Source organism: Lynx canadensis, chromosome B1 (assembly GCF_007474595.2).
Source record: "Lynx canadensis isolate LIC74 chromosome B1, mLynCan4.pri.v2, whole genome shotgun sequence".
NCBI lineage: Eukaryota > Metazoa > Chordata > Mammalia > Carnivora > Felidae > Lynx > Lynx canadensis.
Window position 1 is genome coordinate 87,971,823 of NC_044306.2, and position 23,769 is coordinate 87,995,591.

A 23,769-nucleotide genomic window follows, 5' to 3' on the forward strand; every position below is an offset into this window, starting at 1 on the left:
ACAAAGTCAAGGAAAGGAATCTGAATTTCTTTCTCTAGGGCCATAACTTTAGGGGATATTTGTAATCCTATCAAACTTGAAAGTGAACTATTTTGTGCCTAGAATACTTTTTGTCATGCAAGGGACCCAGAAAAGCGTTCAGGACTTGGGAAAAGTGTCCGAAATGTTCTGCTGTTTAGTTATCCACTTATAGTGTAATGACTGTATGTCTAAAAATGCAACTTCATAGTCTTGTGACTTGAGGTATCTGGATAGGCACATACCAGAAAACAGCAAATCGAAAGGAAGAAGTGAAGATTAAGAATCTATTATCTTTGATCCCGTTGTCGGTTCCTACTTGCCCTTGTGTGCAAGTATGAAGCCATGAACTCTAAAACTGAGAAATGCTATTGTCACACTTCTATTGTCCTATAAGCTTTGATTGACCTGCCACCACTACTAAAATCTGGATTCCTGAAGCCTAAGGCCATCTGGTACTTAAAGTCTGTTCTCACTACCCCTGGCACACTTTGAGCTGCAAAATACTAAACTGTGGCTTCCACCCCTGTGCTTGTGTGCTATACTCAGTCTGGAACGTTCTTACACCACTTCACTAGGGCTAGACGTTAAGCATTTTTGAGGACTCAACTTGGGTGATGGCTTCTCTAGAAAATCTTCCCTGACTTGCCAGTCTGGGTTAGACCTTGCCTCTGGCTCCCATGGTACCCTGTGCACACTCCAGCACTGGCTCCTATGCTACATTGCACGAGTCTATGCTCCACTGTATATACTATCAGCTCTTTGAGGAGAATTAGTGTGGATTTCCCACTTTGTTTTCCCTAGTGGCTGACATGTGATAATCTCCTATATTGCTGGGAATGCAAAAATGGAAAAAAATAGTTTGACTGTAAACATACATCCACTTGTTGACTCAGTGATTATATTCTGAGTATTTGCCGAACAGAAATGATTGCCTGGTCCCCAAAAGAACATGCATAGGCATATTTATGGTATCTATTCATAATAGCTATATATTGGAAGTAATCTAAAACCATCAACAGTAGAATGTATAGTGTAACAGTACAATAGAAAACATCAATAAAAATAATGAATTATTGTTACATACAATAGCATGGGTGAGGATCATGAAAATAAGGCTCAGAAAAAAAATCCAGACACAAAATAATAAATATTGTATAATAGTTATACAGGCAAATATTAGTCTAGTGTGATGAAACAAACAAAAACTTAGCAATGGTCATTATTCTGACTTAGCAAAAGTCAGAATAATGGTTGCCTTTACAAGAGAATGAAAGAGATGCTATTGACTAGAAAAGGTGATAAGGAAACCTTCTAGGGTTCTAGGAATGTTTTATCTCTTGATCTTTTTGTTGGTTCCATGGGTATATAAATATGTAAAAATTCACCAAATTATAGATTAAGATTTGTGCACTTAAATATTCATATGTTAGACCTCTGTAAAAATATTAAAAAATATAAAATAACTGGGGAAGCCTGGGTGGCCCAGTTGGTTAAGCACCTGATTCTTCTTGATTTTGACTCAGGTCATGATCTCACGATCGTGAGATTGAGTCCTATGTCAGACTCCATGCTCAGTGTGGAGCCTGTTTGGGATTCTCTTTCCCTTTCTCCCTCTGTCCCTCCCCCATGTGCTCTCTCTCTCTCAAAATAAATAAACATTTAAAAAACAAAAAATTAAAAAATAAGAAAAATAAGAAAAATAAGAAATATAGCTTAATAGAAAAATGATTTGTTGGGCTTTTGAGTACTGGAGATTTTCATCTCACAATAATTATTTGTTTATAATTTTTTATAATTCTGAGTTTGATTCTAGATATTTAAAACTTGAAACTTTGGTTTATAGTCATAAAATATTGATAATTTATAATTCATTTATATCTTTTTAGGTTTTATCTCAACTTTGTTACGGAAGAAGTAGAAAATCCTGAGAAGTAAGTGGCCATATTTATTCTGAAATATTTATGAGGAATAAAATGTAAGATTATAGAGTTGAAAAAGTAGACCTAAAGAAGATCCTTAGTGTGGGCTAATTATCATTATCGTCATTATCATTATCATCATCATTTTCTCAGGGAGATAAAATTTTATTTGACTTTGTTACAGATTATATGTAAACAACTTTATTGTATATTCTACATTCAACACTAAATTATCTGATAACCTGAAAATATAAAGTTATCATATAGTTATATTTTAGATAACCAATTTCATAAAAGTCTACATATGTTACATATGTTAGCATATGATAAGTCAGCTGCCCACAAATGTTCTGTAAGACATGAGCTCCAAAAATGGATTATTTCTAATAATTCATGTTTTTTCATAACTATTCTATTAAAGAGAATAATGCAGTTAATGAACAATTAGTTATGAAAGCCTAGAAGTGACTGTAGAATATTATAAGAACTTACAAATTTTAGTAGCTAGATGATTGCTTTTACTTTTTGTTCCTAGGTAATACTTTTGGTGATTAAGTAATTTGATGATGATTTATATAATATTCCTAAGATGAATTATTTTTAATTCAGGACTTAGACAAATGAATTTTGTGATTTGCATACAAACGCTTGACTTTATACAGCAAAACAGCATAACCTATGGGCAGAAGAGGGAAATTTTAAGAAGTACAGTGTAAGATATGGACAGAATTATAAAGTAATTTAATTCATCTGGCATTGATTATACATCTACCATATTTCAACCATTGTGGTAGAAATTTCTTACATGACGATAAAACTTATATTTAAGATTTTATGGTCTAGTCACTTAGTCAAATGTGTAAACAAATGAAAGTAACATAGTATGATGCCATCATAGATTATTTACTCATCTGACAGAGAGTAAAGGAGGAAACACTTAACTCTGTCTGGGGGGATATACCTATACCGAGTCTCAAATGATAAACAGGTATTTTTCAGGGGAGAAAAATAAACAGGAAAGAATGAGAGAGAGAGAGGGAGACAGAGACAGAGAGACAGAAAGAGGGGGGGAGACAGAGAAAGAGACAGAAAGGGAGACAGAGAGAGAGAAAGGGGAAAGGGAGAAAGACTTCTGAGAAACAAACATGTACAAAGATGAGTCAGTATAAAATTGCCTAGACATCAGAGACGAGGCTCAAGTGTTCAACATTCACTTTAAGGTGGACTGAGAAATCCTGGGACTATGTCTGTCTGTCAGGAGATGGTAAGCCAGTTAGATCTGGCGAAGTACCATGTCAGAATTTTGAACACGCACACCAGCAACTAAGGTTGAAATGACGTCTTATACCATCTGATTCAACCGTGACACAAGTAAATATGTAATTTAAACATGTGAAAAGTTTATTTTATTGAGAAATATGAGAAATTTATGATAGTACTTTCATATTTAGAACTGGAATTGTGTTACAGTACACGCATTTACCGGGAACTAGTATCTTCTAGCATTCCTTTGAAATGATAAGCCACTTTCTGGCTCTAAATCTATTGATGACACAGATAAATAGGTTGCCCTGTTTTTACTATTTTTGAGAAGTGTGTAAATGGCAACACAGAGAAAAGGCTGTTCTTACTAGATTTTATATATGTAAAATATTTATTGGATTTCCATTGCAAAAAAGAGATTACTATGGTTTATGTCTTTTAAGTTTAAAGGCATTTTAAAGAGTCTAGTTACTAAAAACTAGTATTGGAGAATATTTCTTATAAAAAAAAAAAGGCAAACTGTAGGTTTGTGGATGTGACCTATAGTGTAACATTTATTGTATGGTACATCGATGGCATAGAGATAGCTCATGTTCTCCTGTAATGGTATTTAACGGTTTAAATATAGGTCTATTTGCTGTGTATACACTACTCTTGTGTATATTGAGTATTTTAAACCTATTTATGCCATAATTACCCTGATCTGAATTTCTGATGTATTCTACAAGAATAGTATACTTTTCAAGATTCTCTCTCTCTTTCTTTCTTAAGGGTCTTATTTTCACACATTGATAATGTCTGTGATTCAGTATGTACAACTACTAAAGAACAGTGATGTATGGATTCAGTGGTTTTTTGTTGTTGCAAAGAAGTTTCCTCGTCTCGAAAAGTGAGAATAATTGTAGCGCTTACCTCATTGGGTTGTGGCGATGAGTTAATACATATAAAGTACTTAGTTAAGGGACTGTACTTTTAATCACTACATAATGGTTGTTGTTACTATAATTATATTTCCTGATTGTAAGAACAACATAAAATATTACTCACATAAGAGTATTTCCTAAGCGACAATATCCTAGCCAATTCTCTCTCTTCAGTGTTTTGAAAGAAAAATGAAAAGTATATCACACCTGTTGAAGCCTGTTCTATAAACTTTCAGCACTGAAATTGAATATGTATTTTATGATCTCTCCTTTTTATGTACAGATTTCATATAACATTTTATATTTAGAGAAAATAAGAGGTTTATAATAATTTAAAAGTAGCTATCAAAACTGATTTAGACTGATTATTATCACTGGTTATACCAGATGAAATGTTTTCATTTTCTGGAAATTATGATTTTGCAAACTTCATTAAATATTCCTAGAATACTTTTAATTTGATATTTTAAGGTCTTAAACTAAGGAACTTCTCCGGAGAAATTAAGTAAGAATCTGTGGAACTTGGGATCGAGATAATTAATAATTGCTAATACTTAAGGTGAATAAGGAAACCTCTGGTACCTTTTTGTTCTGTTATACAAGGTACTCAGATATTCAGTTTTTGTCTGAATGAGTCTGTGTAAAATTTAGCTAACAAATTTATTTTCTCAAAGTCAGAATATGAGAAATCCACAAAATCCCCTTAATGAAAAGTAAAGATTAAATTTGTACTGTGTATTTATCAAACCAAAGAAGTTCAAGCTTTTAAGCAACGTATTCAGTGTCTTAATTTAAAAAAAAATAACATTTCTCTATAATGTTGGCAATCAGTCCAGGTCTTTTAAAACTAAATCTTATTTTTTAAACACAAGGAATGATTTGGGAAATATTTATGGTTGAACATAGAGAACAGATGGTAAAATTATGTGAACCTCATCCAGATGTGTAATTTGTATTATTTTGTAGGTAGATACAGCTCCAAAATGTATTTAGTTACAAGGGAGAGTAATTAGAATTCCATCTCCTTTGTGACATGCCAAGATAAAATGGTTTCCCATCATCAGAGGTGCATGTGTCCAGGGGTTGTGCGCAACGTGTAACTTTCTGGCAGCTGGTGAATGAATCATCAGCTGAACATACAACACCTTTTACTATCCTTCTCCCACCTAGGCAATAAAATTTTGCTACAATTGTGCCCTAATAGAAAAAGTGATCATTAATTTAGATCACAATAACAATGTGATTTAAAATATATAGAATGTAGAATGAGGTTTCATGATCACAATTGACTGCCCTTTACAATACTTTAATTTCAGTGGTGATTTTTTCAGATTACCTAACATCACTCTATGGAGTCATTTCTGAACTGCTATTAGGAGAATGACTTATAGAACAGCTCCCTAAGTGTTACCACAAGTGAGAGGTAAACTGAGAGATTCATGGAATCAAAATAACTAGCTCATGACTTCTTCTTCTGTTAGGTCTCAGTTCCTCTTTAAAGCTTATAAAGCACTAATCCTAAAAATTGGGGCAAATCCCTGCTATATGATTACATTTATAATGTTAAAAATGTTGCCAGTGTCCTTTATAATGTTTTCTTCTCTAAGAGTGGCTTGGATCTATGGAGTAGCAATCTTTTAAGAGGCATTTAACATATTTATGTAAAATGACAGTAATTATCACTGAAACTTTTGTAATAATATAAAATATTACATTTAGAAATTATCTATAGCATGGTGGCTGACTCTCTAAGAGTAAAATAGTATTTTGAGGAGTTGGAATGTCCAAAGGTTGGATCATGAAGGTGATAGAATCCCAAAGAATCTCTGAAATTTAAAATGTCCCCCCATGAAACGAAATGGGTAGTAGTAATGATTGGTAATGTGTACATTTGTTTTTAAAAATCAGTGTTTTTATTTGCAAATATAATGAGTTTTGCCTTATGACATTATTTGTGTGGCGACAGTGCAATCTATCATTGTTCACAAAGTTACACAGTGCAAAGAACATATCATTGAGATGTATAATGTTTGTAATCCTGCCCTTCAATTGATAAATCACGTCTTGTGTTGATGAAAGCCAAGAAATGAATTGCTTTTCTTTGACCTTGGGGGTCTGAGATTAGTCAGTTTGTCTATTAGACTTGTTCCAGTGTTCTTCTCACTTCATTTATTCCTTCTGTCTTGAAGAGTTGGAAATAGTAGACTTGGTGAAAGTCAGTAAAGCTTGATATCATCAGTCATTTTTGAAGAGCAGGCTATCAGCATGGTCTGAATAATCAACTTTAATAGAAGGTTTAAATAATCAGAGTGTCATGTTTAATTAATACTTTGCCTGCTTTCAATTTATATTAATTGATGCCTGAAAGTCATCGCACCTTGTACCAACGATAACTTAGAAGAGAAACTTGGCTTGGGAAAAATGCCCAAAGACCTTTAAGGCAGTGTAATTGATCAGACTGATTCATAATGGGCAATAATCACGTAATTTATATTCAGTTCAATGTTGCCATTCTAAATTCTTGGTATATATGTTCTTATTCCTATTGACTTGTATTAAGCCAGTGTAAAGGCATTTATTAATATATCATACTGTTTTATAAGGCCCATTGCTTATAGGACATGTAAAAACTGGTAACCTGATTAAAAAAAACACGGCAAAGCAAAACAATCTAAAAATCTTGTCCCAATGTACTATAGCTAATTGCATGACAAAACATTAAAGGGTGAGTGAGGTCTTTATTTTGCACTTTTGGCATTTTAAGGATGCAGTTTTCTATTAGAGGCAAATTTCATCTTTATATGCTTTATAGCTTCTAACAGTTGCTAGAAAATAGCATATATGTCTTGACTATGTATGTGTAGATTATAGTAATGTTATGATTTTTTATACAAAGCAAGGTTCTCTGCATTCTTAGACCATTTCTAGAGTTTATTTTACAAATACTCAAGTGATATATGTTCTTAAGGTATATAAACTAATTTCCCAGAAATTACCTCACTGTAAATAAAGGCATTTAGGAAAAATCTGGACTAGTAAGCAGAATTAATTTGTAAAAGTATTTGCTGGAGGAATCTCTCAAAAATGATTCATTCATTTTATGCTAATTGAGTTAATACATAAATTGAATTTATACCCAACTTAACAAAGATTTCTTTGGCAAAATGAGGCATCACTTTATTAATAACAATAAGGAATTGTTAGAATTATCTTAATATGTGACAGTGCTTCTCTTTAATCATTGATAATTGATACCTAAGTTAAGCTCATTCAATTTTGTGCATTTCTTCTGGAAATACATGTAAAAAGTTTTGTGAATCCATTTTTCAATATATTTCAAATATGTGTACAATTATACTGGTTGAGCAACTGAGGCAGTTGGTCGGTATCTGGCCAGACGTCACAGAGAAGAGATGGTTCTATGTTCAGAGAACAAGGTTACCAAGTTACTCTTCCTTGCCTTTGCTCAGTCTAAAAATTTCTCACTGATGGGACATGTAGTTGATATTCCCTAGGATCGAATTCTTGCATTTCTCAGTTTCACATATGTCTTTATTAAGGATGCTAACTCCATTGTGTGGCCCAAAAATTTGAAGGTCAATGCTTTGATTGTTTTACATCCTTTCATAGTACTTGTATCTAATTTGAATTTGAATTTTTTTTTTTTATTTTTTTTTTTTAATTTTTTTTTCAACGTTTATTTATTTTTGGGACAGAGAGAGACAGAGCATGAACGGGGGAGGGGCAGAGAGAGAGAAGGAGACACAGAATCGGAAACAGGCTCCAGGCTCCGAGCCATCAGCCCGGAGCCTGACGCGGGGCTCGAACTCACGGACCGCGAGATCGTGACCTGGCTGAAGTCCGACGCTTAACCGACTGCGCCACCCAGGCGCCCCTGAATTTGAATTTTATTGGAGCTTATATTTTGAGTTTAGAATCATGAACTCATGTTTTAGGTACAATAACAGCGGCTGTCTTAATTTTACTTTATGTTTCTGTTTCCTTTCATTATTTACAAAATAAGAGACCACAAATGGTATAATGAGTAGAATCAAAGAATTTGAGAATTAGAGGGGACCTTGAATACTATGTAATCTAGCTTTCCACCAGATGCATGAATGTCTTCTATAATATCTTTAAACAGATGTAATTCATATAACATAAAATGAGAAACTGACTATAACTTCCCTGAGCTGGGCTACAATTATTTTAACTTTCACATGTTGATTAGGAACCTGCTAATTTCTATGACCATTTAAGGTTTGATGAATGTTGGTTGGGTGGCATACATAGAGTAGGGCAAATGTTTTGACTGTAATAGGTACAACCCAGATGAGAAATTGAATGACATTAAATCAGAGGTTACAGAGTTAGAATCCTTTTATCTGAAAGGAACTACTTTTGCAATCAGAAGTAAACGTCAGTCATTACATTGTCTCCTGTTTTTGAGTTCACACTTTAGCGACTCCCCTCATCCATATTCTCATTTATGGAAATCAGCTACTTTTCTCTGTGCCTGGATTTGAATATTAATGTTTGTACCCATAAAGTGGCTCATAAATACCTTTTACATTCTGGGTTATACTTGGTGAAAAACTTCTTAGACCACTAATATCTAGTCTGTGGCCTGCTGCTTGGCATTCATTCAGATACAACGTTGTTTAAGATCCTCACAAAAATAGAATATCCTGTGTTGTTCTTTAGGCACAGAGACAATATGCATCCAGGCCATTATATCTGCACTGGCCAAACACAAGAATGTTTTGTTAATTTTGTTCTAGTCATTATCAAACATTGACTCAGTTTATCGATCTACTCAGGAAAATGAGCAACTTTTGAATTTGTATAGGCACAAGCTAAAACAGTATTGCCAATGTAAACATCTAAAATGAGTCAAATGAAGTTGAGACTTTCCAGTAAAGAAAGATTTCCTTCACTTTTATGAACTGTGGAAATATTTACTTACTGAGTCTTTGAAAAGAGTACTCATTTAGAAAATCAAAATTCTAATGCTGTCTCCTCTTAACTAGCTGTTTGACCTTGGGCAGGCCTCCACCTTGCTTCTGAATCTTTGTTTACCAGTTTTAAATAGAGGGTGATAATCCCCATATTAAAGTTCTCATGGGGTTGTGAGGATAAAATATGTGAAATTCAAAATGTTAATGAGTTCGGCAAGTAATACACAAATGCCATCTGCAACCAACACCCATATTCTTGAAAGATTACAATATTCATAATTTTTGAAAAAAAATGAGAGGATTAGCATAATTGTTTTATGAACAGGGGTGCCTCTTCTACACACATGACCTATTAATCAGCTTGAAAAGTTGTTCTGCATCATCAGCAAGAACCCAATCATTAGTAGTTAAAAGGTTCAAAAGATGATGAGAACTGCTTTTTATTTAGTAGTCTCTGATCTCCCTTAGGTGGCAATATGCTCACTCATCATAATCAGAATATATTTCTTGGCAGATTTTTTTTCCTTCGAAACCAAATATTTGTATGCCCACACCCTCACTGTCACCGCCACACTTCTGGCTGATGGTGCGGATATAATGGATGGACTATTTGTACTTCCACTGCAGCGACTTATTTTTAGGTTCACGATCTTACCAAGAAACTCCTTTATGAAATCTGCCAAAGAAGGTTTTGACCTGAGTGGCTGGTGTCATGTATTTAAATTTTTATTTTTATTTCCGGAAAAGAAGCTATGGGATTATCCTAAAACAGGAGAAACACAGGTGTTAGTTTGCGCCCCCCCCATATGTTTTTTTTAAGATTTATGCCTAACTTAAAAATGCACAGCCTTCATTAAAAATATAAACAGTGTTTGTTGTCTGAGTGATAGATGGATTACAAGGTAGCACTTCAGATTATTTTTAATAAGATGATGAATTTTATTCCATTCCTCAGTTGAGAAAGTTAAAGCTTTGAGAAGTGAAGTAACTTTCATGGCCCTGTAATTAGTACATGAGAAGATTAGGATTATAATCCATGTTTGATATAATGTGATATAATGCATGGATTGTTTAGCTTCCGAGCTCATACTCTTTCCAGCATGTCAACTAGTCTCTTTGAGAGGCAAAGCAGAAGTGACCCATGGGTGTACAAAGTGTTGTAATGACTAAGAAAGTAACTTTGCTGTGGAAGAGGAAGTTGGAAGAAGAGTAAGATTTACAAAGGTAGAATAGAGAAATAAAACTATTTCAACAGGGGATGGGCATACACAAAGCCATGGTTTCAAGGAATAATGTGTAGACTGCTCTAGCTAAAGCAAAAGATTGTAAAGAAGAGTAGAAGACAAAATGGCGGTACGATGTGGATGCTGGTATGGGATGAGCCTCCATTAGAAGAATTTTGGACCTGATCCAGTAGCCAATGGGATGTGGTGAGTGGAGGTATGGTACAAGTTTTTGGTATATGAAGTTGTGTTTAGGGAAGATGAACCTGATGGCAGGTTCAGTGGATTTTCCTTTTTTTGACATATGTACAGTTTAAGGAGAGTTATAATCCAAAAGGTCACATTTAAGTCTTGTTTTGTGTTTATTTTCAATAAAAGCAAGTGTCTGTGAAAAGTTAATTGCCCCCTGGACATAACCCATTATTACAGTCAGACATGGTGGCAAATCATGTGACAGAATTTTCTGGCAAATAGCATCATAATGGCCACATTGTCCCAGCTCAAAGATATGAACTAAACTGCTTAGAGAACGTGGATGAGTCAACGTGGTGCTCATATACTCTTGAAAAAATAGAGTTGTCTTCTTTTTTTTTCTTTTAATGAAAAAGATCGGATCATTTATTCTCTATGCCAGAGGAAGAACAATTGAAATCAAGTTAAACGAGAAGAAAGTTCATTTTCAGATAAAATTATATTCAAAAGTATGGAAACAAGAGAATTGCATTAGGCATTGGAAATCCCAAAATAGAGAAAAAAAGAACTTACCATTTAGCCGTGATTCTATAGATACTGAGGTGGAAAAATGAGGCAGACCAATGCCTAAGTTTGCTTCTAATTCTATATTTTGGTTCTACATTTAAGTCAGTGAATATATACGAACCAATGTGGGGCATCATGTACTGTGTTATGGTCTGTGTTATTGGGGAGGGATGTCACATGCTAGGGAGATGAAGGAAACCCTTTCTTAAATTTTAAGGTCCAAGAGAATCCTAAGTCAAATTTGGAAATATTTCAAACAAGATGTGTCAAAAACCTGACTTTCACATATTAGGTATTCAAGGGAAGGGTGGGTTAAGGAGGAGAGGGAAATAGCAATGCCATTACAGGAGAAGATTTGGGCTGGGAACCAACAAGCACAGTGAGATTCACGTTGGTGTTGTGGAAAGAGCTCTGTACCTGGAGTCTAGTGACTAAAGTTCTAGTTCTGGTTCTAGAGTTATGTAATTTTGTAATCATAGCTATATTATTTATCCTCTCTGAGCCTCTGACTTCTCAGCTATGGAAAAAGAATGGTAGAGTGTCAAATTATCAAATGTGTGTGATGATGAATCCTGACTTTTGTTTATTGTTCTTTATAATATGTGCCTAGAAGGTATAAAATGGTCTATAAACTTGTGTGCTGCAGGTTGTTGTTAGTACTAGTCTTTTTCTATGTGTTTCTTATTTGTCTCAAGAGTCTAGATATATATTATGAGGGAATTGCCTATGTAAAGAGGTATCTTCTCTGATAGGTCTATTACTTTAAGCATTAGACATTTCCAACAGTCCAGATGGATTTATTTATTCATAATAATAAGTATTTTATGTTGCCTACCTAAGGAGAAAAAAGAGGGAGAGGGAAAGGAAAGGAGGAAAGAGAAAGAGAGAGAGAGAGAAAGAGAAAGGGAGAGAGAGAGATTTGTGATAACTTAAAAATATATATATTCATTGCTTTAGCCATCTGTTAAATGGATATTCTAATGCTTACCTTGCAGAGTTTTTATGAGAATTAGAAATAATATACCGATGCGTCTGACAATACTTTGCTCAGTGAGGACACTTATTTAATGATAAACCATTTGCTTCTTATTTTTGTTATGAAATATGTCATTAGCTCATTTGTAATCAAAGAGGGATTATCAGATCAGGATTTGTGAATTTGGCCAAACTGTTTGTTTGTTTCTTTCTTTCTTTCTTTTGCACTACTTAAATGTTGGGTTTGAAATCCCATCATTATAAGGTAAAAGACACCCTTGTTTGAAATACTTTGCCACGGGAATCACAAATTCTCTCAGTCTCAGAGTTAGGCATTTCTAATCTCTCATACTGGAGGTTGTTTTTCAAAAACATATAGTGCTTTGTTGGTTTTCTAAGGAGACATGCTCATAGCTTTTAATGGTCAGATGGTTTACCCGGATAACTGTTTACTACTGTGTCATTTTCTCATTTGTCCCTTTTCTCATTTTCTATCTCTCTTTTTCTCTCTTTTAAAGTTAGATATGTGGAACAGATAGGGAGAGCTATCTGTGGCAAAAGCTTAATAATAATCAATACTAATGCATAATAGTTGAGAATGCAGTGATTAAATACCATGGCCACTGTTTCATATAGTGAGATATACAATATTACAGGGAAGATAATTTATGAAATTAAGTCTGTGGCATAACACTCAGATATTTCATAATATGTAAAACTAAAGCTTTTGACATATATTCATATATCACAAAATAAGAGATACTAAAGATTATAAAGCATGACTTTGTGAGCAGAGTCATTTCTAGAGCCTCGTTGGTTGCCTCATCACACAGCTTTATATAGACCCTTCATGTCTCACTTCCTCCAGAGTATCTCTCCTGTTTGGCCTTTCATGATGGCACCTTTTTATTTTTCCCTGACATTCTACTGTCACGGTCATTCTTTTAGGGATAGATAGCAAGGGATGCGAAGATGTCTCTAAATTTCCAAGTTGTTTCAGTTTTCACGTTACCTGTGTGCACATAATAACTAGTTCTCCACTCGTTTACCTTCTTCCATTCACATGCTGGCATGGCTGGCCTAGTTTATTAGACTAACTCACTGTTACAATTAAAAACACAGTGAACTTGACCTTGAGAAAATATATCACAAAGGCCTGGGATTTTTGAATCGGGAGGAAAGTAGCCATCAAATTTCCTATCCCTTTCATTGTAAAGATAAAGAGTTGAAGCCAGAGAGATGGATTAATTTGTCTGTGTTTACATTTGTTTATATTTAAAATACTGATCCCTTTCTAGTCCTCTTTTCAAACATTTAGCCTTGTTGACTACAGATCTAAGAGTGATGGATATGGCAAGATTGTAGCCTCGAAATTAGCTGGGGGAAGAATGTAATCATTAGGAGTGACCTGTATGTTATTTGAGAATGGAACAAAACTGCCTTTTAAAATGTATAAAAGCATTAACATTTGCCTGCATTCGACTTTCTAAAGCTGTTTTTCAAACACGTAATGAAAGGGGTCCTAGGCTAGCTGAATTAAATAATCTATTCCAGGTCGTTTATTGAAGGTCATTTGGTTACAAGATTAAAACAGAAGCTTTATGACTAGGAAATGCTGAAATGTTAGGATCCTGTAGGGAAATAGCTACTTTTTATTTTCTCTAACATTTTTACAGATAAAACCGATTCTTAAAATAGTTCTGATATCTCTTCGGGGGGAACAATATTTAATTTTTCTGTATTGATATTGTCAAACAATCAAAATCTCACTTCCCATATTCTGGCCTGGGGCAAGCAAAAGAGAAATTGATATAGAAGACACGATTAACTTCATTTTGAGCCAGAAAATGACAAAAGAAGTGAGTGAGATAGATAGCAAGAGGAGATCATGATTCGAAAAAGCTGTTTTGTAGCTGCTCAGGGTCCGGTGGAAGAAAGGTTAAATGTATTTTAAATGTACGTAAGTGTTTAGCTATTCGATCCTCGTAATGCCACGGCCTCTTGGCCAAGGAGAGGTGATCAGTGGCAAATGCTGAGAGAAGACAGCTGCAGATTGAACTCAGCAACGTCCCTCCCTGGTACACGGAGCCCTTTGTCTTTTTGGGCCACAACCTGAACTCTGAACTGCAGTGAGAGAGACAGCTTCAGCCTGGATATGTAGGTGCTTTCAAACCATCAAGTTTATGATGCAAGTCTGACCAGGCAGGGCCAGAGTTTCCTGTTCTCCGAAAGACAGGCTACTTCTGCTCCCGGTGTTGCTGTTTCTAAGGCATCTCCCTGCACACTTCCCTCACCTCTTGGCCCGGCCTTCCCAGCTCCACATCTCCCATCCAAGAGGCAGCCCAGAGCACGGGACATCCTGACTATCTTGTTCTCATATTTCTCCTAACAGACACATCTTGTCTGTCCCATTTTTAAGTGTCTAGGATACAAATTTCCACCTAGCAGTTACGGTCAGGTGATCCATTTAATCAAGTAATTGAAAGGGAAGCTTCTTTCTACGTATCCTGTACCCTATTAGAAAACTTAAAACTTTCTGATTTTCATAGTATTTTTTCATAATGGTGTGTGGTCTTTCTTCCTTTATTTTAATAATAAATAATAGTTAAATTTTAAAATACCAAAAATTATGTGGAAGAAAAGTAAAACCACCTATTATGTCATGATTACATAAAATAAAAACACTTGTTACTCTGATGTTTTGCTTCCCCTCCCCCCGTGCGTGTATGTGCGTGTGTTTGTTCCACGCACGTCCGTATTGCATTATATTACTTGGGATAAATGCACATATGCATTTTTCTTTGTAACTTTGGCATTACATTATAGATTTATGTGTTTATTTACTGTCTGTTTCCCCTGTGGGGGTCAGGGGGTTTACTGACACAGGACTCCATCTGTGTCATTCACTGTTGTATCCCCCCCGTAGCTCGATGGCGCCATTAAGTCTGTCTGCCTCTAGATTTGCTCAGCTTTAGCTCTTTGTTTTTTTAGGTTTATTATTTATTTTTGAGACAGAGAGAGAGAGAGAGAGAGAGAGAGTGAGTTGGGGAGGGGCAGAGAGAGAGGGAGAAAGAATCCCAAACAGGCTCCACGCTGGTCAGCTTAGAGCCCGTCAAAGGGCTCGATGTCACGAACCATGATGCTTAACTGACAGAAGCACCCAGGCACCCCAAGTTTTTTGCACTTATTATTCATCTAGACCTATACTGCTTTTTTTCACTTAATGTCATTTCATTGGATTTTCCTAGATCTCTAACATCCTTGTAAACGCCATTTTTTTTTTTCAACGTTTATTTATTTTTGGGACAGAGAGAGACAGAGCATGAACAGGGGAGGGGCAGAGAGAGAGGGAGACACAGAATCGGAAACAGGCTCCAGGCTCTGAGCCATCAGCCCAGAGCCCGACGCGGGGCTCGAACTCATGGACCGCGAGATCGTGACCTGGCTGAAGTCGGATGCTTAACCGACTGCGCCACCCAGGCGCCCCATAAACGCCATTTTTAATGGTGGTATAATATCTCATTGGGTAGGTATACCAACAATTACTCATGTTTCTGGGAGCATTAAAATGTTTCCAATTTCTTTTAGGGTGAAAGTGATGTATTATACACATAATATAGAAATCTTTTTGTATATTCAATTATTTCTTTAAGAAGATTGCTGAAAGGGAAGTACTATGTCAAAGGTGATGGACTCTCAAAAAAGTCTCTTTTTGTGTTGCCAAGTTGCTTTCCAAATTGGGTACATCCGTTTCCTCACTCAACAGCAATACTTAAGAACACTTACTCAGCATTGACTATAATTTACAAAAATCTTTGTTAATTGAAAAGCAAAAGTGATAGCTCATTGTTTTAAATTACATTTTTTAAATCACATATAAGGCTTAATACTTGTCCTAAGTTTAGTAGCTGTATGTGATTGCCATTTTGAGGCATGAATATTTGTGATTCAACAGAATTCTTTTTTTTTTTAATTTTTTAATGTTTATTTTATTTTTGAGAGAGAGAGAGTGAGAGAGAGACAGAGTGTGAGCAGGGGAAGGACAGAGAGGGAGACACAGAATCTGACACAGACTCCAGGCTCTGAGCTGTCAGCACAGAGCCCAATGCGGGGCTTGAACTCCCAAACTGTGAGATCATGACCTGAGACAAAGTCGGATGCTTAACTGACTAAGCCACTCAGGAGCCCCAACAGAATTCTTTATATATTATGGGTACTAATTGCTTATTATATTGATTGCAAAATTTGGCCTCAGTTTTTCATGTAACTAAATTTTCTTTATGATTTACCTTATAGAACTTTGAATTTATATGTAGTAATTTAATAAGTTATGTATTTATATTGATTACATTTAAATATGAGTTTTTTAATATTTCTGTATATTGGTTTGATATCATAAATCTTTATTCATCCCTGGATCATTTAAATATCACTCATATTTTCTGTTTGTTTGTTTCTTCTTTTTGACATTAAGCCTTTTAACTTATCTGGAATGGATTTCTTTAGCATGACATAATGAATGTAGGCTTTTAATCCCCCCCCCCCCCCCCCCCGCCCCGCCGCCGGCCAGTTTTCCAATATCCTAGCATTTACTGAATAGTCATATCACCCCTTAGTTTATGATATTTACTTATTTAGTTTATAATACTCATAAAGTATGACAGTTGTTATATATTGTTTTTACATTATATACTGTTGTATTTCAAAGTGATCTATTCTGTTCTACTTGTGTTTCTATTGATACATCAGCCAATTACTATACAATTTTTACTGAAAGTTTTAATATTGTTATCTGGACAGAAAGATGGCCTTAATTATTACTTTTTTTTCTCTGAACAAATTAATATAAATAATAAATTCCCTGAATAAATTAGTATAACGTATTTATACGGAGGTGGCTTTTCATGAATATGAGGAAAAACTGTATCATTCTTAGAAATTTAAAGTTCATAATTTTCAAATTATCTTGGTAGCATTATTTTACAATATAATTTGCCCTAAATCAAATTATTCTACATGTATGGTTAAGTCCTTTATAGTCCCAAAATTTCTTCCCTGTATCCTATAGTTAATTATTAATTTGTTTTCTTCTTTCAGATTTTGAAAATACTAACTAATTAAAGTAACCTACAAGGCATCTGCCAGTGATATGAGTCTTACTTTTCCCCTTTTGGCCTTTCTTTTTTAATCCCTGTACTCTACTAACAGAGTACTTTTTATAATGATTTTCTGTTTTCCAGAATATTTTTTAACTGAATACCAAATACCAAAATATTAATGGAAATATCAGTGGAAACATGAAAAAAAAAAACATTTCCTTGTGATCCTTATAATTGCTGAAACTTCCCTATATGGGATTAAATATGGATGAAGTTAATTATTTTATATATCTCCAACTAGTTGAATTTATATTCCTGAGAAGAAATCCCTTACCACATAGGTTATAAACATGGTAATAAACACAGTTCCTAAGCAAACATACATGAAAAAAGAATAAGATACTTTTTTTCCCCCTTGACATCTTTCTTACCTTTGAACCAAATACCTGTTGGAAAATATTTGAATCATATTTTTATGCATCTTTTAGATGTTTACTACTTTTTTTGCAGGATGAGAATGGCAATGTTGGATTATTTAATTACTAGCCTTTGTTTTCGCGTGGTGGTTTCCACTCCTTTGGTATACTCTAAATTTATGCATAAAATTCAACACAAAAATACACTTGTGCTGCTCTCTCAAATGTCACAACCAGGAAGCTCAGTGTTCTGACCAGAAGTGTGAGCTGACTGCTCTAATAGATTTAGAAATGAGTCTTCCTTGAACTCCTCTCCCTTCCTCATTGACATCATTTCAGCCTGTGTTTCATTTCTATTGGCTGCTTTGTCTAGATTGTGAGGCCTGATCCCTCCCATGGTTCAAACACCCTGTTTGTTTGTATTGCTGACGCCCCACTGATGGCTGGCAGAAGATTGCGCTGTGCTGTGTTTGTGTTTTATGGGGAAATGTTCATGTGTGGCTGCTGTGTTTGATATTAAATCTGAGATGAACTTCAGGAGGTTTCCTGCTTTTATTAAAATGATTTTGGCTAGGGGCTGTGTTATCCTGTTCATAAATCAGGTGAACTCAGAGATTTAATAATTTAGAATTCTCATGAGGGTTTGGTAGAATAAATATTTCTTTTCTGTGTTAAAGCTGCCTCTTAACATTTTTTCCCCCTTTTTTCTCTTCATGGCTTGATTTATTAATTTTTTTCAAGTCTTGTTTTGGGAGGATTGTGCAGTTTTGGTCTCATGGCTGTGAAAACAAGGTAAAAGAAAGAGTCAAGATGATAACATAGTTTGGTTGAAGTAATTTAAATTTATAAGTTTTATGAGTCCTCCCATCACTATTGTAAACAAACTTCTATTCAAAAAATTCCTTAAATCCCAAGTTGTATCTTCTGAAATACTTATCTTCTCTCACTGTTTTAATGAACCACATGACTTAGAAATAAAAGATTGATAAAAAGCAAAAAGAAATAAAAACAAAACAAAACAACAACAACAACAACAAAACCCAGAAACCAAGGAGGCCAGGAACTCTCTCCCTATGTGGTTACAAGCTACACAAAGAGCAGAGGTGTCTTTGAGGATGACGAACAGTCCTGGCAACAGCTCTAAAAAATGTTTGCACTAGAGATTTAGACGCAATACTTTGAGGACACTTCGTAATGCTCAGTGAATGGCCTCCATTTCTTTGTAGGATTTGGTGTATTATGAATGCATAAAGATATTGAAAAAACTATTAGGAGTTAGAAGACATTTTGTTTTGTTTTTCTTCATATTGAAAATGATAGGGAATGGGTAGTTCTGGCATTGGGGGAGGCATACTTAGAAAAAGGAGGGAAGGGGCGCCTGGGTGGCGCAGTCGGTTAAGCGTCCGACTTCAGCCAGGTCACGATCTCGCGGTCCGTGAGTTCGAGCCCCGCGTCGGGCTCTGGGCTGATGGCTCAGAGCCTGGAGCCTGTTTCCCATTCTGTGTCTCCCTCTCTCTCTGCCCCTCCCCCGTTCATGCTCTGTCTCTCTCTGTCCCAAAAATAAATAAAAAACGTTGAAAAAAAAACTAAAAAAAAAAGAAAAAGGAGGGAAGATTTCTCTGAGGGGGAGACTTGGTATGAGCCTAACTGACAGGAAGGAGGCAACCATGTTAAGAATGGGGGATGGGGAGTCCTCTGTGTCTTCTTGTTTGAATTTTAGATTCCATCCATGAGAGAATAAACTTTTTGTTGTGGTTGATGTCATTATCCCTGTACTTACAATGTCTGGCATAACGAAGATATTTGATAAACATTGATGAAATGAATGAAGTCTTTATAAAGAGCTTGATGGATGCAAATGACAATATTGCAACAAATGTCCTCCTAAAATTCAGATGGTTTTTAAAACTGTGTTCGCAATGAAGTTTGGATAAAAGCTGAGGCAGAAAATATGGTGACTTGCAAAGACTTTCCATGAGTGTCTAGGATAATATGACCTTGTAATGTGGCCTTCCAGAGGTCTGACCTGATCCACAGATACCATTTTAGAATCTGGAAGAATGGACGGACCACTTTTCCTTTAAATGATCTTTTGTGATGATCAATTTTTTTCAGCCAGGCTGACACTTTGAAGTTTTAATGATGGAAGGTGCTTTGATGTGCTGGTATTCCTGGTTGAGAATAGAATCATAATCTTCAGTGTTCAGGAGAAGAGATTGTCAAGTCAGCATCCTATTTCTTCCTCTGAATGACAGAACAAGGCAAAGGCAGGCCTTTCCTTAGAATGCTCTGGTACATGAGTTCCACTGAGTTTTTAAAGTGTTCTGTTAAACAGTCTCTATGGATTAGCTTTATTTGCCAAAGTGGTTGAATAATGAACTTTCAAGTAAAATGGACTTTAGACTCTATTAACTCAATACCCTCTTTAACTGTTAAGGAAGTTTAAACCTTGAGAGATCCAGTGATCTCTTGAGTCCCTTGCTATAGTGACTGGAATGTGACTAGACTCCACCTTAGGATTGGAGTCCAGAAAAATTTTCAAAATTCTATGAAGTTAAAACAAAATCAAAGGTAAAACTCCAGAGGAAAGATGTTGCTAAAAGAAAATTTACACCTGGGATGGTATGTACAATTTTTTTCTTGGTTGTAGGTATTTGGGGAATAGGGCCAAGAGAGAAATTATGAAGGAGAGGGTGGGTAAATGTCAGGATGACTTTAATTTTCCTAGTCCCTCAGTCACTGCCCAGTGTATCTGACTTGAAAAAATTATCCCTAGTGAGAGGTTTGCTATGAATGCTTGTAGTCTAAGAAAAGGCGCTAGTAAATATAAACTAAAGCACAAAAGCTTATTGTTGGAGGGGATTAACTTTTGAGCAGAAAGATAAAAGATCATGAAATTTCCATTTCTGCTGAGCGTATGAATCTTTGTGAATAGACAGCCTGCGGAGAGGAGAGGGAGGGCTTGTGGGCGATTCTGCCGTTCTGTGGACCTCTGTGACCTCTTCAGGGAGCTGTGAACAGTTCCAATCTGGCGTCTTCATCACCACTTTCTTGACGGTGGCACATTCTCTCTCTCAGCGGGCGAGGCACTTAGCCCCTCAACCCTACTTCTTCTCATCCTTGCCTCTCCCTACTGCTCCCTCAGGTTGTTGTGTCATGTTCTCTGTGGCCCTACCATGTGGATTTGCCGCTTACTAAAGCCAGGCCATAGCTATTGGCTCCTCTAAGAATTTTTCCTTCAGGACACCAGGGTAGCTCAGTCGGTTAAACGTCTGACTCTCGATTTTGGCTCAGGTCATGATCTCATGGTTCGTGGGATCGAGCCCCGTGTGGGGCTCTGTGCTGATAGTGTGGAGCCTGCCTGGGATTTTCTCTCTCTCTCCTCTCTCTCTCTCTCAAAATAAATAAATAAACTTCATTTTTTAAAAAAGGATTTTTCCCTCAATCACCTTAAGAGTATAAATAGGGACTTGTTGCAGTAAAAAAATTATTTTCAACTTTATAGGGTCGAATATATATACACATACCTATATAATCAGTCACATATGGCTCCTTTATGAAACTAATTCATATATTTTCAAAACTGTACTTTAAGAAGCCAGTATTGGATCCAAAAAAATTGATCCAAAGACATCATTTGACTTGTAGAGTGTAGAGCAGTGATGTTAAAACTATTTGAAAGCCTCTGTTGTGTGGCAGAATATCAGTGCATAAAGTGAGTAAAAGAGGACTGATCTGGTTGAAGTGAGTGAGACCAGGGGGGTCTGTCATCTTACCAGTTGTCCAGTATCTGTTCTGACTCCCAGAACACCCAACTGGAAACTCAGTTATCTACCTGACCAGCAGATATCAAAGTGAAATTATTACTAATAATTAGCTTTGTCACTGTTGGTCGGAAATGTTGCAGACAATTTTTGGTGTAGAAGCAGTAGTCTTTCGTCACGGTTGAACGTCTCCAGGTTTACCTGTTCCATTTCTTACCGTGTGACTGATCAGAAGTGTGACCGGACCTGATTTATGCACAGAGTAAGAGAAATAGTATCAGTTCCTTCTAAGATATGTGTTTATGGCCTGAGTGGGTTTTGACTCTAATTCCCATTTACTATGCCAAAGTGGGTATATTTATTTTATGTTGCCTTGTTCTTGGCATAAGATTACATTTATTTAACATTGCACTGTCTTATTATATGTCCTTGGTCAAAACAAGAGGCAATTGTGCTCTGACCTTTGTTGAATTGGTGGCAACTGGCAGAAGTGTAGGGGATTTTGTATTTTATTTTATTTTATTTATTTTATTTTATTTAAAAAAATTTTTTTTTAACGTTTATTTTTGAGACAGAGAGAGAGCATGAACAGGGGAGGGGCAGAAAGAGAGGGAGACACAGAATCTGAAACAGGCTCCAGGCTCTGAGCTGTCAGCACAGAGCCCTACGTGGGGCTCGAACTCACGGACCGTGAGATCGTGACCTGAGCCGAAGTCGGATGCTTAACCGACCAAGCCACCCAGGCGCCCCAAGGGATTTTGTATTTTAAAGTAGAGAGCGGTGGGGTCTATCTTTGCTCTGTTGAATAATGATGAATTTTCCCTATCCTACTGTTTTCAGATATGAATGTTTTTAGTTGATTTTTATAATTTGGGACCTTATTTTAAGGATTTTATATCTTTTTTTTTTAAATTTTTTTTTTCAACGTTTTTTATTTATTTTTGGGACAGAGAGAGACAGAGCATGAACGGGGGAGGGGCAGAGAGAGAGGGAGACACAGAATCGGAAACAGGCTCCAGGCTCTGAGCCATCAGCCCAGAGCCTGACGCGGGGCTCGAACTCACGGACCGCGAGATCGTGACCTGGCTGAAGTCGGACGCTTAACCGACTGCGCCACCCAGGCGCCCCAAGGATTTTATATCTTAATGTTATATATTATACAACAATATAATGTAGGATACAATTTGGTGACGACCAATTTTAAGTCTTATATGAACTAATTAACTGAGATCTTGATATAATGAGCAGCCTTTCATTCCTTTATTAGGGCAATGCCAGCTGCTACAGCAAACAAATGACAAATTTTCAAGGACTTTAAAAAATCAAAAATTTCAGTTTTGATTTCCAGTTGGTGTCCCTCGCTAACCGGCGGGCTTTCCTACGCATGTTGATTCTGTGACTTCGCTTTCTTCCTTAGTGTGGCTTTGCCACTGTATGGATTCTCTGCAAATGGCTGTCCATTAGGGAGGAGGGTGTCAGGTCAAGTCACTTATAACCACCTTGGCCTTTACTTGCCACATCAATCGACACCAAGAATGAGTCCCATTCCCACCTAGATACAGGAGAGTCTGGCAAATGTAGCCTATCCGGGTAGCTGCTTCTTGGGAATAACTTCTGCTCTGGAAAGAGGGACACAGAATTGTGGTAGGGAGTTAAATGTTTCAGCCATACATCTGAATCTTGGGAACTCCGTTATGATAGAACGGGTCACTGAGATGTTGCTTTCTTCTAGTGTATGTCAGGCCAAATCCTGAGGGAAATAATGAAATTTTAAAAGGCGGGTTGTAAAAACAGTGTAACAGAAATAAGAATTGAACATCAGTGTGAAATTCATTGTTATTTAAATAATGTATCTTTTTGGTAGTTTAATTGCTAACATCTTACTGGAAACCAATTTTGGTTTTGTACGTTCAAACGTGCCTACTAATATTGTTATGCTTACTCACGATAAATACTAATAACTGTAATATATCTAGAAGACATACCATAAATCTCTAGAAAATGAGAAAAAAATGAGATGTAGACAATGTTAATTTTTTTTGTATGAAACTCAGGCAAACAAAAATTTACTCTCAAGCTACATTTTGCTGAATAATTTTATTTAGTGATGAATTTATTCTAATAGGATAAAAAAGTGAAGGGTTCTTTTAGGGATTAAATGCTTATACCAATTCTTCTGATTGCTTATCACCCTGTGTTTCTGAATTGTAAGTTTCCATGTTCTTTTTTCTATTTGCTTTCGCTGTACCTTTCTCCTTACATTTTCCCATGAGCCTTCTTCAGCCCTGCCGCCTTTTAATCTGTGTCTGTTCATTTCTTACATCTCTCTACAGGTCTCTCTGTCTTCTCTTTCTGTTTATGGAGTTCTTCATCTGTGGACAATGGAGAATGGTGAGATTTAGATTAGACCTCAGCGGTATTGAAATTTAAAGTGTCTCAGTGAAAACAT

At 35.9% G+C, this 23,769-nt stretch overlaps 1 protein-coding gene across 1 annotated transcript in view; it reads left to right on the forward strand.

Annotated features, from left to right (window-relative positions):
- Nucleotides 1-23,769, forward strand: part of SLC7A11 (solute carrier family 7 member 11) — an 86,496-nt gene that overhangs the window by 37,955 nt on the left and 24,772 nt on the right. Inside the window, 1 exon segment of the mRNA XM_030314478.1 lies at nucleotides 1,908-1,952. Within this exon segment, the coding sequence (XP_030170338.1) occupies nucleotides 1,908-1,952 (45 nt within the window).